This window comes from Candoia aspera, chromosome 5 (assembly GCF_035149785.1).
Source record: "Candoia aspera isolate rCanAsp1 chromosome 5, rCanAsp1.hap2, whole genome shotgun sequence".
Lineage (NCBI taxonomy): Eukaryota > Metazoa > Chordata > Lepidosauria > Squamata > Boidae > Candoia > Candoia aspera.
The window spans coordinates 55820803-55847530 of record NC_086157.1 but is presented as its reverse complement, the minus strand read 5'-3'; the positions used below and the strand labels follow the sequence as shown (position 1 = coordinate 55847530).

General features: G+C 43.1%; 1 protein-coding gene across 1 annotated transcript; it reads right to left on the bottom strand.

Annotated features, from left to right (window-relative positions):
* Window positions 1-3460: 3460 nt before the first annotated feature.
* NYX (nyctalopin) lies at window positions 3461-10224 on the bottom strand. The gene is made up of 2 exons (XM_063304692.1): window positions 10203-10224; window positions 3461-4854 (listed from the first exon to the last, which is right to left on the bottom strand). The coding sequence occupies exons 1-2, from the start codon at window positions 10222-10224 to the stop codon at window positions 3461-3463; spliced, it is 1416 nt and encodes a 471-aa protein (XP_063160762.1).
* Between the last annotated feature and the right edge of the window lie 16504 nt (window positions 10225-26728).

Below are 26728 nucleotides of genomic sequence, written 5' to 3'. Positions count from 1 at the left end.
TAGTTTTAATTTTGGCCCCAGTAATTTTCAGTCCCCTAACAGGTAGCTGTCCCTGACTCCCCTGGATGTCAGCAAAGCTAAGCAGGGTTAGTACTTGGATGGAAGATCACAAGGAATTCCCAGGGCTATAGATTAAGCTGGGAAGTAGAAAGAGCTCCCCCAAAATTGTAGAAGTCTCAATGGGCACTTCTATATTATTGCCAAGAAAACATTGACGTGTTCATGTTAATCAAAAAATAGTCATCTGGAGTCAAGCTTAACTTGGGGAAGTCTTTCCTTTTTTAATTCTGTGAACCAGCAAGCAACATAATTTTAACCCTCAGTATCTGTTTTATTTATTTATACCTGCACATACACATTCTCTCTCTCTCATACCAAGAGCGGGAGAAAGTATTCCCCCAGGATCTATGTAAGCACTAAGAGTTGATGCCAGCCTGATGATATATAATCAATCTCTCATAGCTGAATTGGAGATTTGGGCTGGAGATTCTAGTGTACAGATGACCCCAAGTGTTCTCTCTCATTTCCACCTGCTGAATCCATGAAGGCCCAAAGTTTGAAAGGTAACTATCAACAATTTTAGACTGGTTTAAGTTGAGCAAGTTTAAATACGTTGTTAGATGGATGTGTTCTTATTTGGTACTTCTGATTATTTGCCTTTAATTTTAGCCTATTTCGTGTGACTTGCACTAACCAGCATGCAAGTTGCTTACAATTTAGATCTACATCTGGATAAAATACTGTTTCATATCTCTTTTGCCAAAAAATGTCAGGCTTGATCTTGGTTATGAATATTCTTGTCATCTTCAGGTTAGAGCACTTTAATGTTCTTTAGATATGTTCAGGTAGGATCCTTTTGAACATATCTTAAGCCTAATGTTGTTCATTTTCATAATTCATTTTTAACCCTAACCTTGAAGTCCTAAATGCCATAAAGGCAAAGTATCTCAAGAACCACTTCTCTCTGTAAGTCTTTGTTCCCTCTGAGTAACTTTCACTTGAGGACTACCATCTTCTGAAATGAGGTCCAGCAGGTACCTGGGAGAGGCCCTTCTCAATCATGCTGCTCAGGACTGACTGGCATCAGAAGAGAAGTGCGGCTGGCTGGCTTGCATGGCACAGTGATTCTGAAAAGGAACTCTTCAACTAAACTTTTTTGGGTTTTTCCTGCCAAAGAGAGAATTTTTAATAATGGAAGACCTTTGCACATTTTAGACAGTCCAATATAATAAAGTACAACGGAAAAGAATATAGTAAATAAAAGCACATTGGCATGCTATAGCTTGCATAGCTTAATGCTGTTACATATTCTGGGGGATGTGGTAGAAGGCAAAACAAATGTCAACATGCCTATTCTCTCACTGTTGTATATCCCTAATCCTAGTACCCAAATGCTGTCTGTTTTATATGAAATACTGTATATACTGAATATCCTCAAATCTATGAAGTCCCTCTTCTGCTCCTTGTCCCCAAAAGTTGGATTTGCAGCGTATTAACTTCCCTGGAGAGGCCCTAGAAAAGCAAAAGACATGATTGTGAAGGTGCCTGTTCATTCCAGCTGGGCACTGGTGGGCAAGGTGCTAGGATTAGGGATTGTGTATATATCTTTCAATCCCAGGCCAGCCGAGTGAGGCTGTCAAAGTTCTGCTCCAGTAACTGGAAGCTGTATGGATGATTGATGAAATATGGGGTCTCACTCTCCCTTGCCAAACAGCAGAGAGGAGGCCATCCAGATCTTGGGGCAGGGGGCACCTTGTTCCAGAGGGCAGGTGTTGCTACAAAGTAGGTGCACTTCTAAGGTCCTGAGAGATAACATTGTTTAATCAAAGGAACCCAGAGCGTGCCAACCCTGCAGGATCGAGTCAGCCAGGCAGATGCTGTGGGAAGCAGGTGGTCCCTCAAGCAACCAAGCTCTATGCTATGAAACACCTAGCAACTTGAATCACACCCAGAAGCAAACTGGCAACCAGTGCAACTTGCAAAGCAGAGGTATTACATGAGGATACCGAGGCATGCCCATTACTGCTTGTGCTGCTGTATTCTGGACCATGTAAAGCAGCCCCATGTAAAGAGTGTTACAGTAATTAAGCTGTGAGGTTACTAGCTCATGAGTGACTATCTGAAGGGCCCCCTGATCTAGGAAAAGGTACAACTAGTTCACCAGATGGAGTTGTGCAAAGGCCTTCCTGCCCACAGCTTCCACCTGCTCTTCAAGCAGGAGCTACGAGTCTAGGAAGATTCCCACATTGTGCACCAACCTTGAAGAGAGAAGTGCTACAACAGTACTATATTTTACCACCAGAGAACATAACTCACATAACTGAACAAACATCACATTGCAAGGAACAACCTTACAACATCTCCACCCCCAAGGCTTGCTGGAACAACCATGTTTTCAGCCTTTCCTAAATTCCAATAGGGTTAGGGCCATTGGAAACTCCAGGGGAATGATAGAAAATAGTGGTGCTTAAAAAGATAAGCCCTTTATATACTGTATGTACTGATCTCCTTTCTTTATCACTGCCAGATTAAGATTTATAAAATATGGAACCATGTGCAACATTTATAAAAAAAATTTAAAGGTTTTAAAAAACAGCATTCATACTTGCTTTATGCTGCTGTTCTATACATCTCTTTATTCAGTACTTCATACTAAACCACCTGCAGGCAAAGAAAAATCAAATGGACATCAGTGAGCTGATATTTTGTTTATTGTGCCTTTTAGATGGTTTCTGAGATCTAAATCAAGAGTGTAACACAGACAGTGCAAGTGCATAATATTTGAAGGAATATTTGCTCCTTATTTTAAAACACTACAGACACTTTTGGCATTTTTCATAGAAAAAATATAAGGACCTGCTCAAGTCGGTCACAAACTGAACAACACCTATCAATCCCTATGTATATCAGTTTATTGTTAGGAAGTAAACTGCCCTCCAGCCCTACCTGCAGTGTTCAAACCTCCCTCTTAAACAGAGGTAAAATGACTGAGATGAGACAACAGATGAAACTGAGAATTTAACCTTGTTTCATCTAAACTAATATTTCATTTCCCACAATAGCTAGCCAAATGTCTCTGAGAACTTTGTAGGGGCAGCATGCCTCCTTTTTATTCCCACTATCTGATATTCAGAACTTCTAAATACTACTGTTTCCATATCTGAATAATATTGCTAAAACCTGTGGTGTTTTTGCAGAACTTCCTTAGTGAAAAAACACAACTGGGTTTATTACCTCCCAACATTACCCCATTGTAATTTCTTAACTGATGTGAAATAACTGGCATTGCTGTGTATCTGAATCTATTTTGAAATATGGGTCTAGAGGGGATTGTTAGATTTAGTTCTAAATACAGTATTAAACTATCACAACAGTCTTGTATTTGTTCCATGCTTGAGTATTGTGGATAGTTTACTTCCACAATAGAAAAATGACATAATTAATTTTAAACTACTTTGGGCTATATTGTCCATAATGCTTGAGATATAATGGATACCCAAATATTAAAATATACTTGTTTTATATTACTTTCTCCTAGTCCTAAAGATGCTTCATTAATCAATTCATCTAACAGAGTAGTATTGCTGAAACCTTCTGTGGTGTTTCCCACCTCCTCTGAAAGTCCCTTCTGGAGTAGAAATTTTGAGATAAGACTGTTGAATTTATTCTGTGTAGTAGATTGTAGATCTTGCATGGGAAGAGGTGTGTAAGATGAGGTATTTAATTCTTCTGGGTCAAGACAGAAGCCTTCAACTGTCTTCTCAAAAATAACATCAATTAAGTCAAGACCAACTACTGAAGATGGGGAAGTACAAGGAATATCTCTCACAAGTCTGTAATTCTCCATCCACTCTTTCAGCCACTCAATCTTGCAGTCACACTCCCAGGGGTTCCGGAAAAGGTATAGTCTTCCTAGGAAGTAGACTGGCTGAAAGACTAAGAAAGGCAAAGTGGTTAGATTGTTACTGTTCAAGTGCAAAGATACCAAGCTTGTGAGGTTTTCAAAAGCACCTTCCTCAATATAGCTGATCCAGTTTCTGTCCAAATACAAAACTTCCAGTTCAGACTGATCCTGGAACCAAGTATTAGAGATGTTCCTGAGAAAGTTGCCACCAAGATTAAGCATCTTTAGATGCTGGAGACCATCAAAGGAATTCTCAGGGAGGTCACTGATTAAGTTGTCATTTAAATAAAGGTACTCCAATTTCTGACAATCCTGAAAAGCTCTATTATGAATTACATTTATTCTATTGACTTGCAGATTGAGATATTTCAACTGGATCAGACCCAGAAGTGAATTGTATGCTACTGCTTCTATCTTGTTTTTCTCCAGATAAACATGGGTCAAATTCTCCATCCCTCTTATAGCTCCTGGGATCCTTCGGAAGTTATTCTGAAAGCAAAAGAGTTCTTGAAGAGCTGGAAGCTCTATAAAAATCCTGTCTGGAATGTTGAAAAGATTGCAGTCTGCTAAGTCCAATTTCACTAGTCTCTGGAGAGAAATAAAAGTCCTGGTATGCAGATAACGAATGTATTCATTATGGGCCATTTTTAATTCAGTCAAGCTAGCAAGCCCTTTGAAAGCACCAGGAGTAATAAAGGATATGTTGTTATGACTTATTGAGAGAGATTTGAGGGATGGGAGAGTACCAAATGCCCTCTCAGCAAGGAATTTTATGTTATTCTTATCCAGGTTAATAGAATATGCTTCACAAGGAAACTCATTAGGGATCTGTGTAAGGCCAGCTCGGTCACAAAGAATGGCACAACTCTTCTCTTCAGTGCAGACACAGCTGGTGGGACAGGAGCGGACACAAGCCCACACGGAATGAACAGGGGAGATGCAAAGCAAGACTGGCAAGAAAGGGCCTCATCATTATCCCCAAGGAAAGAAAGAGAAAAGAGAGATTAGTAAACTCTAATGATTTTGCAATAAACACAAATAATTCTGATTGAGTTATGCAGACTGTTCTCACACCTCACACAAAGCCATGGCTTGCCTAAGCATTATTTTTAAACAAACCACAGTTGAGGATTCACAGAAAATGTAGAGTTATAAACCATGCCTACAAATTGCAACATGGGTTCACATAATACACTAAATAAAAATTAACCTCCACTTTGACTTAGAATCCAGGCACAATCACAGATTTTTTTATCAAGGATCATAGTTGTTCTCTGATTCTTTGATATATTTCCAGTGGAGCAATTGGATTTAGTATATAGAAGTAGGAATTTTCTCCATCCTCTTGTTGTAATTTTTCTCTTTTTCCACTTTTATTTATACGTTTGGGACTCTTTGATATTGGGAACAGGGAAGCTTCTCATGAACACATGGCAAGCAAACTCACCAGCTGTGATAAGAAAATGAGTAGAATGCAGAAATATTAAGTTCCAAAGGCAATATATGGGCCACACTTACACAACATGCTATAAACCATGGGGTACAAGTGCTACACTCACACAGCGCCAAGCAAGTCTCATTATGGCTTAGTATATAAGGTGATTCCAGCACCTTATTTTGCTTCAGGAACTTTAGGTTTCCATAGATTTTCTCGTAAGTTATTGATGAACAATATGTTAAGTGGTTTTCAGTAGTAAAATACTTGACAGCAGGATATATGCAGTAGTACTTATGGAATGACTCCCCAACATAAAAATAATAATAATTTGTCTTGCCCAAATGAAATAAACAGAAATGTATATTGTTTACCTTGATTTTATACATATTTCTATATCTAATATAGCTACACTGGCTACAAGGCTGAAAGGATCTCAGTTCTCAGACAATTTTATAATGCTCTAAAGGATCTACCTGTCTTTCAATATTTAAACAATATTTTGCCACAGGAGTCTCATCTGGAAGACTGTTTAGACATTTGTACTGCATATACTACTTTCTTAAAGAAAATGGGAAATCATACATAAAATATATGAAGTGTATTCAGTTTTATAAAAGCAATACCAGTGAAGTATTACTAAAAATAGGTCATTTTGCCCATTAACAGAGTTGAAGTTAGGAGTCGTTTACAAAACTTATTCACAAATCCATTGATGTACTTTACACAGTGAGAGCCTGGTGATACCAATTCCATGCATCCGGTAAGTTTTGCAATAGCTAAACATTAGCAAGATGGTAGCAACTTCACCTGGAATCTGGGCACTGCAGGCCTATCTTCCCCAACACTATTGTAAGAAAAACTTGTCTACTAAAATAAGAAGCTTATTATACATTATTTAGTCTGGGAAGACATATTCTTAACACAAGATTTCTCTAAAGAAAGCATAATTGACCTATGGGATAGCTTCCCTCTTAGGTGTTACAGTTATTAGGAAGTAATTCTGGGATTCACCTACAGGGTCACTGTGAAGAATATGCTGTGCATCTAGAGGATAAAGTCACTTGGATTCGCTCTGCATTGGACTCCAGCCTTGGGGCAGGGCCAGTGGAGGTTACAGGGGCTGAGTCTTGCACGGTTATCTGGGAGAAGTTTGATTCCATTGAACCTGAGGAAGTGGACAGGGATCTTGTAGCTGTTAGTTCGGCCACTTATGTGTTAGATCCGTGCCCCTCCTGGCTGGTCAAGGCTGCTCGGGAGAGGATGCATGATTGGGTCTGGGCAGTGGTTAATTCTTCTTTGAGGGAAGGGTAGTTCTGCTGGCTCATAAGGAGGCTGTGGTGTACCCCTCCTCAAGGGGTCATCACTTGACCCAACTAATCTGGACAGTTTTCATCCAGCCTCCAGTCCCTTTCCCACTGATCATGCTCTTGGATGACCTCTAGCAGGAGTGGGATGCGGGTAGTGCATCCAGCCTTGTTCTTCTTGACCTCTCAGCCTTCAATAGCATCAACCCTGGTATCCTTCTGGACTGGCTTCAGGAGCTGGGGGTGGGTGGCACTGTACTGATTCTCCTCCTTCCTCCAGGGTCAGTTACAGTCGGTGCTGATGGGGACAGGTCCAGCCCACAGCCCCTACTTTGTGGGGTGCCACAAGGCTTGGTCCGCTCTCCCCTCTTAACATCTACATGAGGCCGCTGGGTGAGGTGATCTAATGGTTTGGGGTAAGGTATCATCTGTATGCTGATGATACCCAGCTTTCTATCTTTACCCCAGGCTGCCTGAGCAATGCTGTGGATGCCCTCATGACCTCCCATCTGGATTACTGCAATGCGCTCTACGTGGGGCTGCCCTTGAAGATCATTTGGAAGCTTCAGCTGGTGCAGAATGCAGCTGCATGGGTAGTAAATGGAGTCAGATATTCGACACACATAACACCACTGCTTCATGAGCTGCATTGGCTGCCATGTGTTTCCATGTGCAATTCAAAGTGCTGGTTGTAACCTTTAAAGTCCTTCATGGCTTGGGACCAGGTTACCTGAGGGACCATCTTCTCCCAGTTGTTTCTACCTGTCCAATCCAGGCCGGCAGGATGGGCATGCTCCGGGTCCTGTCAGCCAAGAAATGTCAGCTGGCAGAGACTAGGAGGCATGCCTTTTCTGCCATAGCACCTGCCCTCTAGAACATTCTCCCTCCAAAGATTAGAATGGCCCTGATCCTGTTGGCCTTTTGTAAGGCTGTGAACACCTGGTTATGTGCACAGGTCTGGAGTCCAGAGTGTGAAGGGCCCCATTTCCTGGTTATGCTAATATCTATGGATTATAATTTTTTCAGATGCTATATATATTTAATTTTCTTTTGTATTGTATATGTAATTTGGTTTTAATTGATTTTATGATAGTTCGCCACCCAGAGTCACTTGTTTGAGATGGGCAGCCATATAAATTGAATAATAAATAAATTGAATAATAAATAAATAAATAAAATGACAACTAGTAGCACTTAGTCAGCCATGGCTGATCTTCAAGAATGTAAATAAGCTCAGACCTGGTTAGTATAATGGGAAACCACCAAGCTATCCCAAGCTATAGGTGGGGGGTGGGGGCACAAAAAACCACTTCATTGTTATTGCCGCTGCAAAAAGAATGGACATGTCAATGCAGATAACAGGAGTTGAGATAATTCTCAAATAAGACCTTTTTTAATATGCAGACATACTGTAGTTTACAAAAACAGGAAACCCCAAATATTCCATATTACATCCTTCCCTTCTGTTTTTTACTTCCACCCAAACAAGGCAGCAACAGGGTGTCTAAAGATGCTTGCTTTTATGGAGCTTCTGTTGGACTTTGTCTCAAATATATTGGAAGGAATAGTTAACCCCAAAGTAAAGTTTAGATAAAACAGGAGCAGTTTGTTTAGGCATAAACTAAGCCTACTGTGTTGTGTAGCTTATATAACTGGGTTTTCCTGTTTGCATGATGTATTCCCTCCGTGATCCAGTAAGCAAGTCATACAACAGGAAGGCCTATATAAATGCAGGCCAGGCTAGGATCCTTAAGTTATAATTCTGATTCCAATTGAACAAAGCAAAAAACTAATATTTCTGGAGGCCTTCTTATGCAAGGCACATTTTTTGTATCAGGTTGCCTTCCATAGCAGAAACAGTTTTTACAAGCGGCTTTGGGACCAGACTAATTATATTCCAAAAATGAGGAATTTTGGGTGTTCTAGGCCTCCAGCTACCTTTAATCATGTTGGCTGGAGCTGATGAGAACTTGGGTAAAGCAACATTTAAAGGTTTATGATTCCCCATCTATGCCATAGAACAAAAGTTGGCGAGGGTATATTTGGTACTGTATTAAAATGGCTGGGATAATGTATCATAGAAAGCCATAGTTAGCTTGAATAAGGCACAATGACTGGGTTCATATAACATCCTACACCAAATAAAAACAATCCAATTTAATGCTTGATGCAATGTGTGCACTTAGTTGCTGAGCCTGGAATTCTTTGCATGCAAAGCAGGTGCTCTACCACTGAGCAAATCCAATTGTGTGTGTATGTGTCTAAACCTTGCAGTGACTGAGCAGGAAATGGGTTTTAGAATCCCAGTCAATAGCTCAAATTCTATGCTTGGAACCATTAGGAAGCAAATTAAAAATAGCCAATATGGTAATGGTTTCAGTGAGAATGTACTCGAAACATTGTGCCCAGTTCAGTGACTGCACTTCAAAAAGGAAAGCTGGGAAAAGAGTACACACACCATCCCAATCAACATGATTAGGCAATTAAAACAGAAAAGACAACATAGCATTTTTAGTTTGGAGAGAAGGCAGGTCATGAGAGACGTGATAGAAAATCAGGCAAGATATGGAAGATGAAAACAAAGAGAGGTTTTTGGCCCTTTCTCACAACAACAAATTTTGAAGTCATCTGTTACAAATAAATATAGAGTGTTTCAGGACCAATGAAAGGAAATATTTTATACCATACTGTAGAATCTGCAACCATCAGATGTGATGGCCACGTATTTTGAAGGACAAATTCATGGGGGCTTGGGCTACCATTGACTACAGTTATAACTTTTACTATCTCTGGAATCACAAGGAACATATCTGAAATGATTCTAGGAAGCACCAGTGGAAGATGTCAATAATCCTCCTTGTTTTGAGTATCATGAACACCTCCATTTGACTATTGGAGATTACATAATATTGAGGAGATGGGACCCTGGTCTGATCCACGAGGGCTCTTGTTGCAGTGGACAGGAATACATTTGATTCATTGTCTGAACAGCTCAGTTTGAACTACCATCAAATGCTATGTTACGTAATCCACACTCAGAACGGTCTGCCTGCACAGATTTACAGCATATTTTATACTCAGAAATAATTACCAAGTAATTCCTTTCTCTTGTATGGAATGTCTAAGTCAGAAAAAGCCTTTTCTTCCCCTTTTACTTCAATATATCAAGTACGTGACAGTACAGCAGTATGTTGGTCAGCTCCTGAGTGCCTTTTTGGATCCAGTATCCATTTTGCTAATCAGAGAAAGTTAAATACATTGAGACAGAACTGCCTGGAAGTTGTACAGTGAAAGATGAAGTGGACATGTTTCGGACCAAAGTTTAACATATAATAGATGGGTACGATTTGTCAGGAATGTCCAAATATCACCATAGCTTTTTTGCCTTTTTTTTAAGATAAAAAAACATTGGTAGTTGGATATTCTTGGTTGCAGCAGCACAAACAAAAGTGAAGGGCAAACAAATGTGTGATAAATGCTTTCAAAATAAAAGAACTAGATGTTGCCAATGTTTAAAAAAATCTGTGGAGTCTCTTGGAATTAAAAGAATACTTACCATTTAAAATGATGAGAAACATTACCCTGATTATTCACTATGGAATCTCAGACCTGACAAATGTTCTTGCAAATCTAAAAGCAAACAAAAGCACGGACATATTCCATTCATGCTTATTTGTAACAGTTACTTCTACTTCTGGATTTTTAATGTAATCTTTAAAATGCATTTTGTCCATTTCCCATTTAAACAACAGATCTTTTTCTCCAGGGGTTTTGTTTGTTTTCTGACCTTGTAAACCTTCTAAAACCTCAACACTTTGCACACTTATTCAGAGGTTAATTAAGGACTGGTTTCAATGGCGCTACTCCCAAATGATGGTTCCCTGGATTGCTGCCTGAAAATGGCTTTTCAGGAAACAATGATCCCTGCAGCCTTCCTTATTTCTACTCAACTAAATATGCCTATGGGATGCGTAGTAACACACCCAATGGCTGCTTGTTGCTGTCCTCCTCGGAACTTCGGCTCCCATCTGTCTTTGATGCTTGCTGAGAAATGGGAGCTGGAGCTGAAGAAGTCTGGAAAAAAAACAGTTTGGGGAAAACAGTACAATACGTTCCACTGAAATAAATGCACAAGTGGTGTGGAAATGAATGTACCTGATCCCCACCATCTTTCCTCCACATCTTTGACTGCGGAACCTCTGCAAGAAAGAAAAAATATGCTCACCTGCCAGGCAGAGAGCTGTGCCTTCCTTTGTCCAGCCTTTCTCAGTAGATGTGTTGGGTCTCTGACTCTCTGGGCTTTTCCCCTCATTCTCAAAAACTATCATTTAATGGTAGGGAAATCCTCTATATCAGGAGAGGATTAGTGGAGATGGAAGAATTTGTCTGTTCCATAAATCTCCTGGATTGCTGATAAATCCATCTGTTTTTATTCCTCCCCTTCTCCCCACCCCCTCAGTAGCAGGCAAGTGTTGGTCCTCTGCATTACCAGTTTTTTTTTAAGCCCTCAGTCCTGATGCCTCTTACACAATGTGCAAAGGAGAAAGCTTAATGTTAATGTGTGGGTGCTGAGGCTTATTATTTTGACCATCACAGCACTAGGAACTGCAGCTGAAGAAGTCTCAGGGGGGGAAAAAAGCTCCTTTTGCCCCATCCAGACAAATTCTCATGGTGGAAGTTTCATCCATAATCTGCACTGGGCAACATTTTTTTTTAACTGATCAATTTTAAAAGCCCTAAATTTAAAAGAAGCGTCTATATTGTTTCCCTTCCACCTGCTGTAGAGCTAAGCTTGAGAGTAGCTGTGGTTACCTGGGAAGATGATGAGTTGAACAGGAGCTGGGTAGGCTTGGCAAGCTGGAGTGACAGACGCTCAAGTTCTCAGGGCGCATTAGCATTTGAATTACACCCAGCTTTTCTGGTGGTTCCCCCAAGAGACCACATGCTCAGTGTAGACAACATCGCCCATTCTGAGGCATTCATTTGACTAGTCTTTAGGAGGCATTTGCACCCATTATTTCTTATATGATGTACAAGCAATATTCACCACAGATTTCTTCCTGGTCAAGTAGAAATAATTGATAAGGACTTGACTATTAGATACCACTGAGCAGAAATTGAAATATTCCTATATCCAGGTTAAGAATGATTTCAGAAGTCTGGGTGTATTAATGTGATATTTCAGAGATTTATCATAAAAACCAGATTCTCATCATAGGAAAAAATAATGAGAAGTGTCTATGTAAGGACAGCTGTACACTCATGATTTTGAGTTCTAAAGCTTGACCAAAATGCCAGAAACTTCTGAAAGTACAAGAGAATTTTGCTGGGAGCTGTCATGAGTAAGGATGGCGAGCAGGGGGCTCCCATCCAGACTGTCAAGCGCATGCGTAGCACTGAGGAATTGGTCAGCCATTCAGAGAGACACAGATCGGGACTGCCTTAACCTTTGGGGTTTATATGTCTGGGTTTTTCCCACGCTTCTTCAGTTTGTTAGGATTCCTGTTATGTACTAGCAATAAACATTAGAGACCAGTTCCTTGTCTCAGCGTGTTTCCTGGCGGTTAGGACAGGAGCCTTTCCCTCAGCTTCCAGTTAGACATTTAGGGTGCATGATTTCAAAAGTCTAGCTGCATGAGTTGGCACCCATGCTTGTAATTTCAGAAAGGAAGTTTTAGAAGATAACAGATAGATGATATAGATAGATGATGATACACAGATAGATGATGGAGCACAAACATGCTTCAAAGCTTTTTCCCTACAAATTTAAATGTAGGATTGATTAGATTTAATTGTAGTTTAGTTTCCAGTTTTTGTCCTGGCCTTACTTACTTCATATTTACCTTGCATCTAATCCTTAGGAGTAAACCCCAGCACATCTCTCAAATGCCAAATATGGCTGTCTGCTCCAAAAAAGTTGACTGCCCTGCTGTAAATGCCTAATTGCTGTGATGGGACCACCCCTCATCAGCAATGGCATTAGCAGCTTGCCAGCTGATAGCACAATACACAGCTGGGAGTTGCTCATCTCTCTTGGAACTCTTAAATGGGAAGTCAGCTCCATTGTGGCATAATTGCCTCACTCTTCTATCAGATATTACCCCAGGTGGAAAGACAAAGGTTCCAGAAGAAAAGTAGGGAGAAGATGCAAAACAAGCTGAAGCAAGTCTTTATTAGCTATGCTAAAATAAGGAAAGAGAATCCAGCAAGGAAGGAGGTAGTAAAATAGGAGAAATTAGACAGTCCCTTTATTTAGAGGGAGACCACGGGTAACAAAAAGCATTTAGTTTAACCAGAGCTACGAGTAAACTCTGACTGGTTAAACTGAAAAAAAAAAACTGGTATTTAATGGATTACAGGAATCTCAAAGCTATAGATATTGTGCAGGTGTCTGCAATAATTCTATTCTGCAGCGTTCTTTACCATTCTTCCTGTTTTACTGGGCTGAACATCCTGCTGAAAGGCTTGAGGAACAGCTGAAGTACTTCTTAGACTGCACTTTTAGACTGACTAGTAACCCGAGATCTTGTACACAGATTACAATTTAATATTATTAAAAAGGTAACATAGAAACGTACATACTGTAGCTCAATACACGTAATTGCAACAATAAATATTGCATCTAAATCTCAGTAATACTGCTGTGTAGAATTCTATTGTTCCCTCCTCCTTGCTGTTCCATCACAGTAATTTATGTAACAAAGGGAGTCTGATCTAGGCTTAAGTTTGGGTTCATCAAGTGGGTCTTCAAATGATTATAGATAAAATAACTATCACCAATGCCAAATTTTACCACCTTTGCAGCGTCCCTCGGTCACATGATTGCCCTTACACGCTGTCTTGTGCCTGACCTGTTGCTTTTCTTCTTTTTTCCCACCTTGCAGAGCTGAGAGATTAGAGAAGTGCTTACAAGAGAGAAAGCAGGCACATGGTGGGGAATACACATCAAAAGGGATGCTGTGGCACTGGCAGCCCGAGCACGCTATATAAGCAGCCTGGTGTATTCCCCATTGTGTGCCTGCTTACTCCCTTGTAATCCCTTCCTCACCAATCTCTCCACACTGAGGAAGGAGAGGGGGAACAGGTCAGGCACAGGAGAGATTGCCTACAGGAATTGTTTTTTTCTTTTTTCCCCCCTCACAGCGTGGAGAGATTTCTTAAACAAGTGGGGGAGAGCAGTGATTTCTGCAGGGAATCTCTCCTGTGCCTGACCAGTTTCCCTCCCCACACCACTCTTGCAGAGTGGAGAGACTGGAGAGGAAGGGGTTACAAGAGAGTAAGCAGGCACAATGGGGAATACACCAGCTGTTTACGTAGTATGCTCGCGGCTCCCAGCCCTGGGCACGCTTGGGGTTGCCAGCACCACTGCATTCCTTTCTATGTGTATTCCCCATTGTGTGTCTGCTTTTGTTGTTGTTTATTCATTTAGTCGCTTCCGACTCTTCGTGACTTCATGGACCAGCCCACGCCAGACCTTCCTGTCAGTCGTCAACACCCCCAGCTCCCCAGGGACGGGTCCGTCACCTCTAGAATATCATCCATCCACCTTGCCCTTGGTTGGCCCCTCTTCCTTTTGCCTTCCACTCTCCCTAGCATCAGCACCTTCTCCAGGCTGTCCTGTCTTCTCATTATGTGGCCAAAGTATTTCAGTTTTGCCTTTAATATCATTCCCTCAAGTGAGCAGTCTGGCTTTATTTCCTGGAGGATGGACTGGTTGGATCTTCTTGCAGTCCAAGGCACTCTCAGAATTTTCCTCCAACACCACAGTTCAAAAGCATCGATCTTCCTTCGCTCAGCCTTCCTTATGGTCCAGCTCTCACAGCCATATGTTACTACAGGGAACACCATTGTTTTAACTATGTGGGCCTTTGTTGTCAGTGTGATGTCTCTGCTCTTAACTATTTTATCGAGATTTGTCATTGCTCTTCTCCCAAAGATTAAGCATCTTTGGATTTCCTGACTGCAGTCAGCATCTGCAGTAATCTTTGCACCTAGAAATACAAAGTCTTTCACTGCTTCTACATTTTCTCCCTCTATTTGCCAGTTATCAATCAAGCTGGTTGCCATAATCTTGGTTTTTTTGAGGTTTAGCGGCAAACCAGCTTTTGCACTTTCTTTCACCTTCATCATAAGGCTCCTCAGTTCCTCTTCACTTTCAGCCATCAAAGTGGTATCATCTGCATATCTGAGATTGTTAATGTTTCTTCCAGAGATTTTAACTCCAGCCTTGGATTCCTCAAGCCCAGCATGTCGCATGATGTGTTCTGCGTACAAGTTGAATAGGTAGGGTGAGAGTATACAGCCCTGCCGTACTCCTTTCCCAATCTTAGACCAGTCTGTTGTTCCGTGGTCTGTTCTTACTGTTGCTACTTGGTCATTATACAGATTCTTCAGGAGGCATACAAGATGACTTGGTATCCCCATACCACTAAGAACTTGCCACAATTTGTTATGGTCCACACAGTCAAAGGCTTTAGAATAGTCAATAAAACAGAAATAGATGTTTTTCTGAAACTCCCTGGCTTTTTCCATTATCCAGCGGATATTGGCAATTTGGTCTCTAGTTCCTCTGCCTTTTCTAAACCCAGCTTGTACATCTGGCAATTCTCGCTCCATGAACTGCTGAAGTCTACCTTGCAGGATCTTGAGCATCACCTTACTGGCATGTGAAATGAGTGCCACTGTTCAATAGTTTGAACATTCTTTAGTGTTTCCCTTTTTTGGTATGGGGATATAAGTTGATTTTTTCCAATCTGATGGCCATTCTTGTGTTTTCCAAATTTGCTGGCATATAGCATGCATGTCATGTTACCCATTTCAGTGTTCTGTTAACATTGTAACGTTTCACACGTCATCTTCTGTTCCGTGTTACTTCGCCCATGCAGGCTTTTTCCATTCCTCCTCCCTCCGTTGTTTTGATGGTTTGGAATGTATGTTTGGGTTTGCGCTCCTGCTCAAGGTTACTTTCCCAGGCGCGTCTAACGGTTCCTAGCACCTGGGAGGGGGTATGCACTGACAAGGGATGGGGGCGGAACTTGCTCACAGGCAATGCTTTTAAGTTTGTATTTGGCGCGCTTTTGCTCATTCTCAGCTTTCTCTGTATTTGCATACTATTCCTTTAATAAATCAGTTATCTTTAAGCCCGAGCTTGTGAGACTGAGTATTTGGGATTAGGCAACCATTACATAAAGCTGAGAATCATTTCAACCACCTTCCGCTAGCCCCGTCCAATCGTTGGATAAGAGGGAACGCTAGCGATGACCGAACATCAGCTTCGCGCAAGTGAAGGGAGCGAGGAAGAGCAGGAGTCGGCAAGGATCCGGCCAGCTCTAACCTCGAGAGCGCAAAGAGCGGCACGTCGGGAGATGCGGGATGTCCAATTAGATGAGTTGCTGATATCCATGCAGGAGAGCCTCAGGAGTGAACACAAAACTGTAATGGAAAGAGCACCTGGGAGGGGGTCTCCACAACTATCCTGGGAGCCCGAAGTCCCCTTGTCACCGAGGGTGGTGGTAACCAACCAACCCCTGGAAGAGCCGGTCACTCCTGCTCGTATGAGAGCATTAGAGGACAAAATGGATCTAATAGTGACAATCCTTAAGGATCTCCCCAGGGGTGCAGAGCCCACCCCAGAAGATTGGGAGGAAGAGCCGTCACAGTACCCAAGGCATAGCACCCTGCCACCCAGGGGAAGAAGCAAGACTCGATCATCCCGTCAGGTGGGGGGGCGAGAGGCAAGACCTCCTAGGGATGGGCCACCCATGGGGGCTCGGCGTACGCTGACATTCACGGAACCGCCACAGCCAGCTGAGCCGGTAAGAAACTTCCCACCGTTTGGAGTGAAGTTCGATGGGGATCCCACTACACTCTCCTTCTTTATCACTAATGCTAAGCATTATATGGAGGATTGGGGCCGGAACTTTCGGTCAGAACACGGCAAAATCAATTTTATTGCCAACAAACTGAGAGGGAGGGCAGCTGATTGGTATGTGCAACTGTGCCAGACCGAGGCAACAGAGTTAGAGGACTTCGATGACTTTTTGTGGGCACTTAAACAGCATTTCGAAGACCCTCTAGCCCAAGAGACAGCTAAAAACGCCCTGAGGAAGCTCTACCAAGGGTCCCTCTCAGTTGCCAATTATGCACTGGAATTTAAAGCTTTATCAGGGAAGGTAGAAGACTGGTCTGAGCCAACTTTAATTGAAATGTTTAAGCAGGGGCTAGAACCAGAAATCCTTCGTTGGGCACTAGGAAGAGACGATCCTAAGACGCTATACGGGTGGATTCAGTTGGTGGGCAGCACAGAAAATGCCCTGCAAACCTATGCCCATACCAAAGAGCTTAGACAATCCCGACTTGCCAGAGGAGCGCGCACAACTGGACTTGCCAGCCGCCCCAAACCAAAAGCCTGGGAAGAGGAAAGGGAACGACGGTTCTCCAAAGGTCAATGCCTGAGATGTGGAAAAGAAGGACATCGAGCCACGTCGTGCCCCAGACGCCGTCCAGAAGAACGACAGACGAAACCTGCAGTGAAGTCACCTGCTCTGCTGCGGAAACTGAAAGCTGCCGTCGCAGAACTGGACCCACCAGGACTACCCTTCGGAGAAGCGGAAGAAGAATTGCAATTTGAACAGCCAGCGGGAAAAGCCTACCACCTGCCCTGAAGGGCGCCCTAGGGCAGGTGGAAGAAACCGGGTGTAACCACGATTTGGTGAGTGGAAACTTCCCTACACTGACTGTAAAAGTTAAACTGGGATCAAAAACCAAAACTGTGGAAGTTTGGGCCATGCTCGACTCAGGCTGCTCCCGTTCCCTTATGCACCCTGATGTCGTAGCGGCTCTGGAACTACCCACGTTTCCTTTGCCAAGACCTATGATCTTCACCCAATTGGATGGAACTACGGCGGGAGGGAAAGCAGTCACTCATTCCACGGGGCTAGTCGCCTTGCAGATGGGATCCCATCAGGAAAAACTGCCCTTCGTTGTAGCTCCAGTGGGGGGTCCTCTGGTTATATTAGGTATGCCCTGGTTTGTACAACAAAATCCTTTTATCAACTGGCTACATAGAACTGTGACTTTTGCGGATGGATTTTACAAGGTACCCGAAAAAGATCTACTGGAAGACATGGAGGGTGGAGGGGTAGCGTATACTACTGTACAAACGCTTCAACCGCTTGAGGGACTGCCCAGTCAGTATCAGGATCTTGCTGAGGTATTTGGGGAAAAGGAAGCAGACTGCTTGCCACCCCACCGAAAAACGGACTGTGCCATTGAATTCTTACCAAATGTAAAGTTACCTCACCCAAAAATATACCCCATGTCTCCCAAAGAGCTCACTACGCTAAGGGAGTTCATTGACAAAAACCTGGCTAGAGGTTTCATTGAGCCTGCTAACTCCCCGGTAGGAGCCCCTGTTCTATTCAGGCCAAAAAAGGATGGGTCATTAAGGCTGTGTACCGATTTCCGCGGGCTCAATGCGGTCTCAATATTAAATAAATATCCTTTGCCCCTGATCAAAGATATGTTATCACATCTGGCCAGAGGCAAAATCTTCTCAAAACTGGATTTGAGAGAAGCCTATTTTCGTATTCGTATAAGGGAAGGGGATGAGTGGAAAACAGCGTTTAACTGTCCTCTCGGGGCTTTCCAATACAAAGTCTTACCCTTTGGTTTATCGGGAGCACCTGGGGTTTTTATGCAACTAATCAATGAGGTCTTGCATGACCACCTATTTAAGGGGGTACTGGTATATTTGGATGATGTATTGATTTATACTGAAACCATGTCAGAACATATCCACTTGGTGCGTCAGGTGCTGGCTAAATTGAAAAAAGCAGAGTTGTATGCTAAACTATCAAAATGTGCCTTCCATCAGTCACAAATTGATTATCTAGGGTATCGAATTTCCGCTAAGGGCATTGAAATGGACCCTGCAAAAGTGGAAGCTATTGTGGCATGGGAGCCTCCCCGTACCAGGAGACAATTACAAAGTTTCCTCGGATTCGCCAATTTTTATCGGGCATTTGCCCAAAATTTTGCTGAAATCGCCCTCCCCCTTACTGAACTGTTAAAAACCAAAGGACAGGGGGATACGCGACGTTCAAAGAACCCCGGAGCGCTCCTTAAATGGACTCCGACCTGTCAACAGGCGTTCGAAGCGCTCAAACAAATCTTCACCACAGAGCCAATTTTACAGCATCCAGACCCCTCTAAACCATTCGTTGTACAAGTGGATGCTTCTGATTTTTCCATTGGAGCACTCTTGCTACAATCTGACCACTCTGGCGCCTTAAAACCCTGTGCTTACCTCTCCCACAAATTCACCGAAACAGAGAGGAGATGGCATGTTTGGGAAAAAGAGGCTTTTGCTGTAAAAACTGCTTTAGAAACGTGGCGACACTTACTGGAACGGACTTCCAACCCTTTTGAAGTCTGGACTGACCACAAAAACCTGGAAGCTCTAAGCACCAGTCGCAAACTTAGCCCCAAACAGCTTCGCTGGGCTGAGTTTTTCAGCCGCTTTGACTTCACCCTTAAATTCATACCAGGCAAGAAAAACTTTTTAGCTGATGCGCTCTCCCGCCGACCCCAAGATGCTGGCCCAGGGCCAACGGTCCAAGGAACCGTCTGGACCGAAAAACAATTAAGTTTAGCAGCGGTGACGCGCAGTCAGACGCAAGCGCAGCAAACACAACCTCCAGCCGCTCCACCTCCCAGCCGCTCGCCAGGCTTGTCAATTCCCTCAGATTTGCAACGACAGTTGCTTCTCCACCTTAAAACAGATACTTGGTTACAAACTAATCGAAACACTCTAACTTTCACCGACGATCTTGCCTGGCACAACGATCGTCTCTATGTACCCGATGCTTTGCGAAAAACGATACTCCAGCGCTGCCACGATGACAAGCTGGCTGGACATTTTGGCTATTTAAAAACGCTTCACCTTGTTCGCTGGCAATTCTGGTGGCCAACATTGCTTAAAGACATTAAAACTTATGTCACATCGTGCCCTGTTTGTGCAGCAACAAAGCGCAAAACGGGCAAACCTCAGGGTCTCCTTCAACCTGTCGCCACCCCATCTGTCCCCTGGCAGGACATATCCATGGACTTTATCGTTGATCTACCCCCTAGTCAACGTAAAACAGTCATTTGGGTGGTCAAAGATTTTTTCTCGAAGCAAGCCCATTTCATCCCATGCGCTTCTATCCCCACCGCACAACAGCTGGCACGCCTCTTCCTCGTCCACGTGTACCGCCTCCACGGTATCCCTGCCCATTTGGTGAGTGACAGGAGCACACAATTTACGTCACAGTTCTGGCGGGCATTTTTGAAACTTCTAGGCACCAAGCAAGCCCTATCCACCGCGTGGCATCCGGAGACGGACGGCTCTACAGAGGCGGTTAACTCTACACTGGAACAATATCTCCGAGCTTTTGTTAATTACCAGCAAGACAATTGGGTCGACTTACTCCCTTTTGCAGAAGTCGCCTATAACAATGCTGTTCATCAAAGCACTGGTCAAGTTCCTTTTAAAACAGTTTTCGGCCGCGATTTCGTTCCTATTCCTGACCTTCCTCATCCACAACCTCTGCCAGCTTCCCTCACTGACTGGGCCGACTCTCTCAAACACTCATGGCTTAACATTCAACAAGCTCTTCTCCATGCCCAGACTACTTACAAACGCCATGCCGATGCCAAGCGCTCACCTGAACCATCGTTTACTGTCGGGGATAAAGTCTACTTATCAACCAAATTTATCAAGTCCCCACAACCTTCTAAAAAACTTGGCCCTACGTTCGTGGGTCCTTTTCCAATTGTGGCACAAATTAACCCTGTTACTTTTAAACTTGCTTTGCCTCACAACCTCAAACGTTTACATTCTGTTTTCCATTGTAGTTTACTCAAGCCCTACCTGCCGTCGGACCGCTGGCATCCTCAACCCGTTCCACCACCTCCTCTCATGATTGATAACCAGCAACACTTCGAGGTGACATCTATCCTAGACTCTTGCCGCCAGCGCTCCACTTTGCAGTACCTCGTTCGTTGGAAACATTTCCCTCATCCTGAATGAGTCGCTGCTCCTGACATACTCTCACCTCGCCTAGTAGCCCAATTTCACTCTGCCTATCCTGAAAAACCTGCTCCATAGCATTCTTTTGGAGAGGGGGTGATATGTCATGTTACCCATTTCAGTGTTCTGTTAACATTGTAACGTTTCACATGTCATCTTCTGTTCCGTGTTACTTCGCCCATGTAGGCTTTTTCCATTCCTCCGCCCTCCGTTGTTTTGAGGGTTTGGAATGTATGTTTGGGTTTGCGCTCCTGCTCAAGGTTACTTTCCCAGGCGCGTCTAACGGTTCCTAGCACCTGGGAGGGGGTATGCACTGACAAGGGATGGGGGCGGAACTTGCTCACAGGCAATGCTTTTAAGTTTGTATTTGGTGCGCTTTTGCTCATTCTCAGCTTTCTCTGTATTTGCATACTATTCCTTTAATAAATCAGTTATCTTTAAGCCCGAGCTTGTGAGACTGAGTATTTGGGATTAGGCAACCATTACAATGCATTACCTTGACTGCATCATCTCGCAAGATTTTGAACAGTTCAGCTGGGATGCCATCATCTCCTGCTGCCTTGTTATTAGCAATGCTTCTTAAGGCCCACTCACCTCACTCTTCAGGATGTCTGGCTCTAGCTCACTGACCACACTGTGAAAGCTATCCCTGATATTGTTATCCTTCCTATACAGGTCTTCTGTATATTCTTGCCACCTTTTCTTGATCTCTTCTTCTTCTGTTAGGTCCTTGCCATCTTTGTTTTTGATCATGCCCATTTTGGCCTGGAATTTACCTCCAATGTTTCTAATTTTCTGGAAGAGGTCTCTTGTCCTTCCTATTCTATTGTCTTCTTCCACTTCTGCGCATTGCTTGTTTAAAAATAATTCCTTATCTCTTCTGGCTAACCTCTGGAATTTTGCATTCAATTGGGCATATCTCCCCCTATCACTGTTGCCTTTTGCTTTCCTTCTTTCTTGGGCTACTTCTAGTGTCTCAGCAGACAGCCATTTTGCCTTCTTGGTTTTCTCTTTCTTTGGGATGTATTTTGTTGCCGCCTCCTGAACAATGCTGCCAACTTCTGTCCATAGTTCTTCCAGGACCCTATCTACTAAGTCCAGTCCCTTAAATCTATTCTTCACCTCCACTGCATATTCCTTAGGAATATTAGTGAGCTCATATCTAGCTGATCTGTGCGTCTTCCCTAATCTCTTTAGTCTGATCCTAAATTGTGCAAGAAGAAGTTCGTGATCTGAACTACAGTCAGCTCCAGGCCTTGTTTTTACCGACTGTACAGATGTCCGCCACCTTTGGCTGCAAAGGATGTAATCAATCTGATTTTGGTGTTGTCCATCTGGTGAAGTCCATGTATAAAGCCGTCTCTTAGGTTGTTGGAAGAGAGTGTTTGTTATGCAGAGTGAATTGTCTTGGCAAAATTCTATCAGCCTATGTCCTGCTTCGTTTTGTTCTCCCAGGCCATACTTACCTGTAATTCGAGGTGTCATTTGACTGCCCACCTTAGCATTCCAGTCTCCCGTGATAAAAATAACATCTCTTTTAGGCGTGTTGTCCAGTAGGTGCTGCAGATCCTCATAGAACTGCTCTACTTCAGCTTCTTCAGCATTTGTGGTTGGGGTGTATATTTGGATCACTGTGATGTTAGATGGCTTGCCCTGAATTCAAATTGAGATCATTCTGTCGTTTTTTGGGTTGTATCCAAGCACTGCTTCAGCCACTTTACTATTAATTATGAAGGCTACTCCATTTCGTCTGTGGTCCTCTTGTCCACAGTAGTAGATCTGGTGGTCATCTGATGTGAAGTGGCCCATTCCAGTCCATTTCAGTTCACTGACGCCCAGAATGTCTATCTTTAATCTTGACATCTCACCAATAACCACATCCAATTTGCCCTGGCTCATAGATCTTACATTCCGGGTTCCAATGGTGTGTTGATCCTTAGAACATCGGATTCGCCGTTCACCACCAGCACCGTCGGCCGCTAGCCATCCTTTTGGCTTTGAGCTAGCTGCGTCATCACGTCTGGAGCTAGTTGAGCTCATCCTCTGTTCCTCCCCAGTAGCATTTTGACCATCTTCCAACCTGGGGGTCTCATCTTCCGATGGTATACCGACATATCTCTGGTTGTACTGATCCATTTAGTTTTCACAGCAAGAATACTGGGGTGGGTTGCCATTACCTTCCCCAGGGATCGCATTTAGTCTGACCTCTCTGTCATGACCTTCCCATCTTGGGTGGCCCTTCACAGTTTAGCTCATGGCATCATTGAGGTGCTCAAGCTCCAGCACCACGACAAGGTAACGATCCTTTGCTGAAGGTGTGTCTGCTTACCCTCTTGTAATCCCATCCTCTCCAATGAGCATAAATACGAACATTAATTCCCTTCTTGCTAATTATGCCAGCACTGGGGTGAGCATTCCAAAGAGTGGGGGAGTGGGGAAAAGGAAAGCAAAGTCACAATCACATGATTTCTAACTTAGCGACTGCTTTGATTAACAAGAGCTGGCAGTCCCAATTGTCACTAAGTGAGGACTATCTGCACAGGAGATAGCAGACATGTTTTGTATATGGGTTTATCCTCCAGCTTGTTCTTTGTTTACTTGATTTATTTATTTTAAATATTTATGAGATCTATCTAGAACATCTCATGGCAGGTTATAATCCATTACAAAGCAATAAAAAAATACTAAAACCATGTAAAAAATAACTGAAAGCTGGTTTAGGTAACAGTCTTGCTACCACTTCCTGCATTACAATTTATATTTAAAAATTTATGTTTAAAAATTTTCATTGCCTATTTCCATCAAGTTGGAACCAATTACCCTATTTTCCATAGAAATATTAGTTTGAAAAGTGCAAATTCAAATAATGTGACCCTTTCCTGGAATTCAGTATCAGCACTAATCGAGACCTACCTGTATTAAGTATTTTATTTATTTATTTTCTATCCTGCCTTTATTTTTATAAATAAGGCAGTGAACTTACCTAATACTCCTTCCTCCTCCTATTTTTCCCACAACAACAACCCTGTGAGGTGAGTTGAGCTGAGAGAGAGGGACTGGCCCAAGGTCACCCAGCTGGCTCTCATGCCCAAGGCGGGACTAGAACTCTCAGTCTCCTGGCTTCTAGCCCAGAGCCTTAACCACTAGACCAAACTGGCTCTCGATGCATCTCTAAGTATGCAAGACAGCAGTGTTTTGTCCATATCTGCTTAGTTACAGAATGGCAATGTTACATTATAATTCTGTAGTGAATCTGGTGGTGAAATACCTAAGGTATCTTGATACCAGGCAGCACTGCAGTTCTAACACATTTATACAAAACTTTTTCTTGACATTAGCGGACATTAATATGAAGGCCTTTGCAGTGTATGCTTCAGCTCTCCAAGCTGCACTTACTGAGGGATTGACTTTTCCCTACTAAACCCATCCTAAGTAACTACCACCTCTGTAACCAGGAGATAAGGATCCACAAAGCAACCCTAGGATGTGAGTCACATTCAGGCTGTAACACAGCATGGACAATAATGAACATCTTTTCATTGATTTATTATTGAAAAGGTTGCCCACTTGACACAATTCTGATAGGTCAACAATAAAAAATAAAGAAAAATAAAGAAAAATTAAAAAAATTAAAACAAAACTAACAATTGCACCCAGATCTATTCAACACCATACAACCAGGAAATTACTACCCAATTCAGAACCAAAGATAGTAAGTCCTCAGATCAGTCTCCAAAATCCACAGCTATTCACTTGTGCCAGAATTGAGGCAAGCCTGTTCTTCTTCTCTGGGTAGCCACAGCCTTAGGACACTGCAAGAATATCTCCATGGCATCACTTGGTCATCCCAGCACAGAGATGTGTAATTGGTTATCATCATCATACTGACGTACCTAACCCCATGCCATCAGATGACTTCACCCGGAGGCCTCATGTGGATGTTAAATAAAAAAGGGGAGAGAATAGAGCCTTGAGGACCCCACAAGGCAAAGGTTTAGGTTAGACCTCTCCTCCCCATCAACACAAATTGAAATCTCCTCCAAAGGAAGGAAAACCACTCCAATACCATGCCTCCAACTTCTAACCCCAAATCAGTCCATAAGTATCATGATCAATGGCATCAAAAGCCACTGAGAGATCAAGAACAGCCAGAAAGGCTGTACCACCATCATCCCAGTCCCCCCAGGTCAACAACATGTAACCAGTACCAACTCAGTATTGTAACCAAGTCTGAACCCTGACTGAAAGGGGCCTAGTTAATCCACTTCTTCCAAAGACCTCTGAAATTGAAGCCAAAATCACCTTTTCAACAACCTTCCCCAAAAGTGAAGGTTGAAAACCAGACAAAAATTCCTCATTGAAGTCTCATGTGCCGGTAGAACACCATCTCCTTCAGCACAGGTAGGATCATCCTCTCATGCAAGGATGAATTCTTTATTGCTTAGATACAACGTATCATCTTCCAGGAGACCTTAGTCCAGCCAGGAGGGACAACACAGGTGGCCAAACTAACAGCCTTGAGGATTCTGTACACTTTTTCAGGACCAAACTCCTCTCAGATAACCAAGTAAAACAATGCTTTGTTAACTTGACTGGACTTGCACAGCTGGAGTCCAACCTAGAGTGGAGCTGAGTGATGTTACCTACCAGACGCCTAGAATACCCCTCATAGCTGCCCTGCAGGTGTTCCTCCAGCTACCTTTCCCCAAGAGGAACTGGGTGTAAAGAGCATAGGGAATGGCCTCGAAGGATAGTGGGAAGGTCTGTTACCAAGGCAATGATCAGACAAGGGTGGCTTAAGTCCATTCCAAGAAACTAATTTGAGAAAATACCTCAAACAGGCCCCTCCCTGATTCACATGAAGTGAGGGAGAAAGGAAGGACATTCAAGTTTCTGTCAGTGTAACTATTAACAGAAGTAGTTTTAGACCTATCTGGCAGTGGCTTCTTAGTCTGACCTACTCTATAGGACTGACCCTGGGTTACTTTAAACAGGGCCATCAACTGGCAATGGGCAGATACAATGTACAGATGTTTCTTTGCTCTTATTGTGACAAGGTTCTTATCCTGTTTAGTCAGATTTGCTTTTTGTCTTCCAACAAGTCTCTAGGCATCTCTTCTGCCACTTCATCTCCCAAAGTTCCTCTAAAAACCAGGAGGTTCTGTAGGATCCATGGATAGAGAGGCCACAAAGGGGCAATCCGATCCAAGGCCATTGTCACCCTTTTGTTCCAAGTGAATGAATTATCAGAGCCTCAGGAATAACCCCAAGCTTCTGAAATCCATAGATCTTAACTCCCTGTAATGGGAGGGCAGCCATGGACAATTCCAATGCAATCAGAGTAATCTTATCATGACTGATACTAATATCCTGTATAGCCAGATCTTATCAGCACTGACTTAAGACAAAAATCAGACCCAGCGTATGATCACCAATGTGGGTCAGGCCCCCAATAGTTGTCATGAAATCCTGAGCTGACTCCAACTCCACTCCGGAGAAGGCAGGCTGAAGTCTCCCAGCACCCCAAATCTAGGAAACCCAACCAACAGCCTGGCTATGGAGCCAAGCAGTTTCTGGTACGAAGTTGCTATGTAGCAGAAAGGCTGGTACAGCAGCAGCAATCTCAACTGATTGCTTGGTCCTAATTTCACAACCAGGGTTCCTATCTGGCCATTATAGTGCCCCTGAAGTCAGAATCTTTTGAATGGCAATAACCATATCCCTACCCATATCCTGGAGCCACAGCTGCCAGTTGAAACCAGGAGTGCACACCTTCCAAGAACCCTCACCAGGTCAGCCCTCACATCAATTAAATCATGAAATCATAGGCTGACCTAACATTTCAACAGAAGAGAATATAGAATAGCTCAGGATTGGACTGTGGAGTCCTAGGTACTAGGTAACATCAGTTGAGTTTGTGGGGCTTGCTCCATTTATATACAGTAGCTTGCCCTGCCAGTTTTGGTGGGGGCATCGTTTTTTCCTTGGTAGGTGTTACCTAGTTGGGTAAT

Excerpts from the sequence above, each read along its gene's own strand:
- NYX (XM_063304692.1), bottom strand. The coding sequence starts at position 10,224 with ATGTTTCTCATCATTTTAAATG. Across the intron at positions 4,855-10,202 it reads GTTTCTCATCATTTTAAATG|TCTTGCTTTGCATCTCCCCT; the intron begins GTAAGTATTCTT and ends CTTTCTTGCCAG.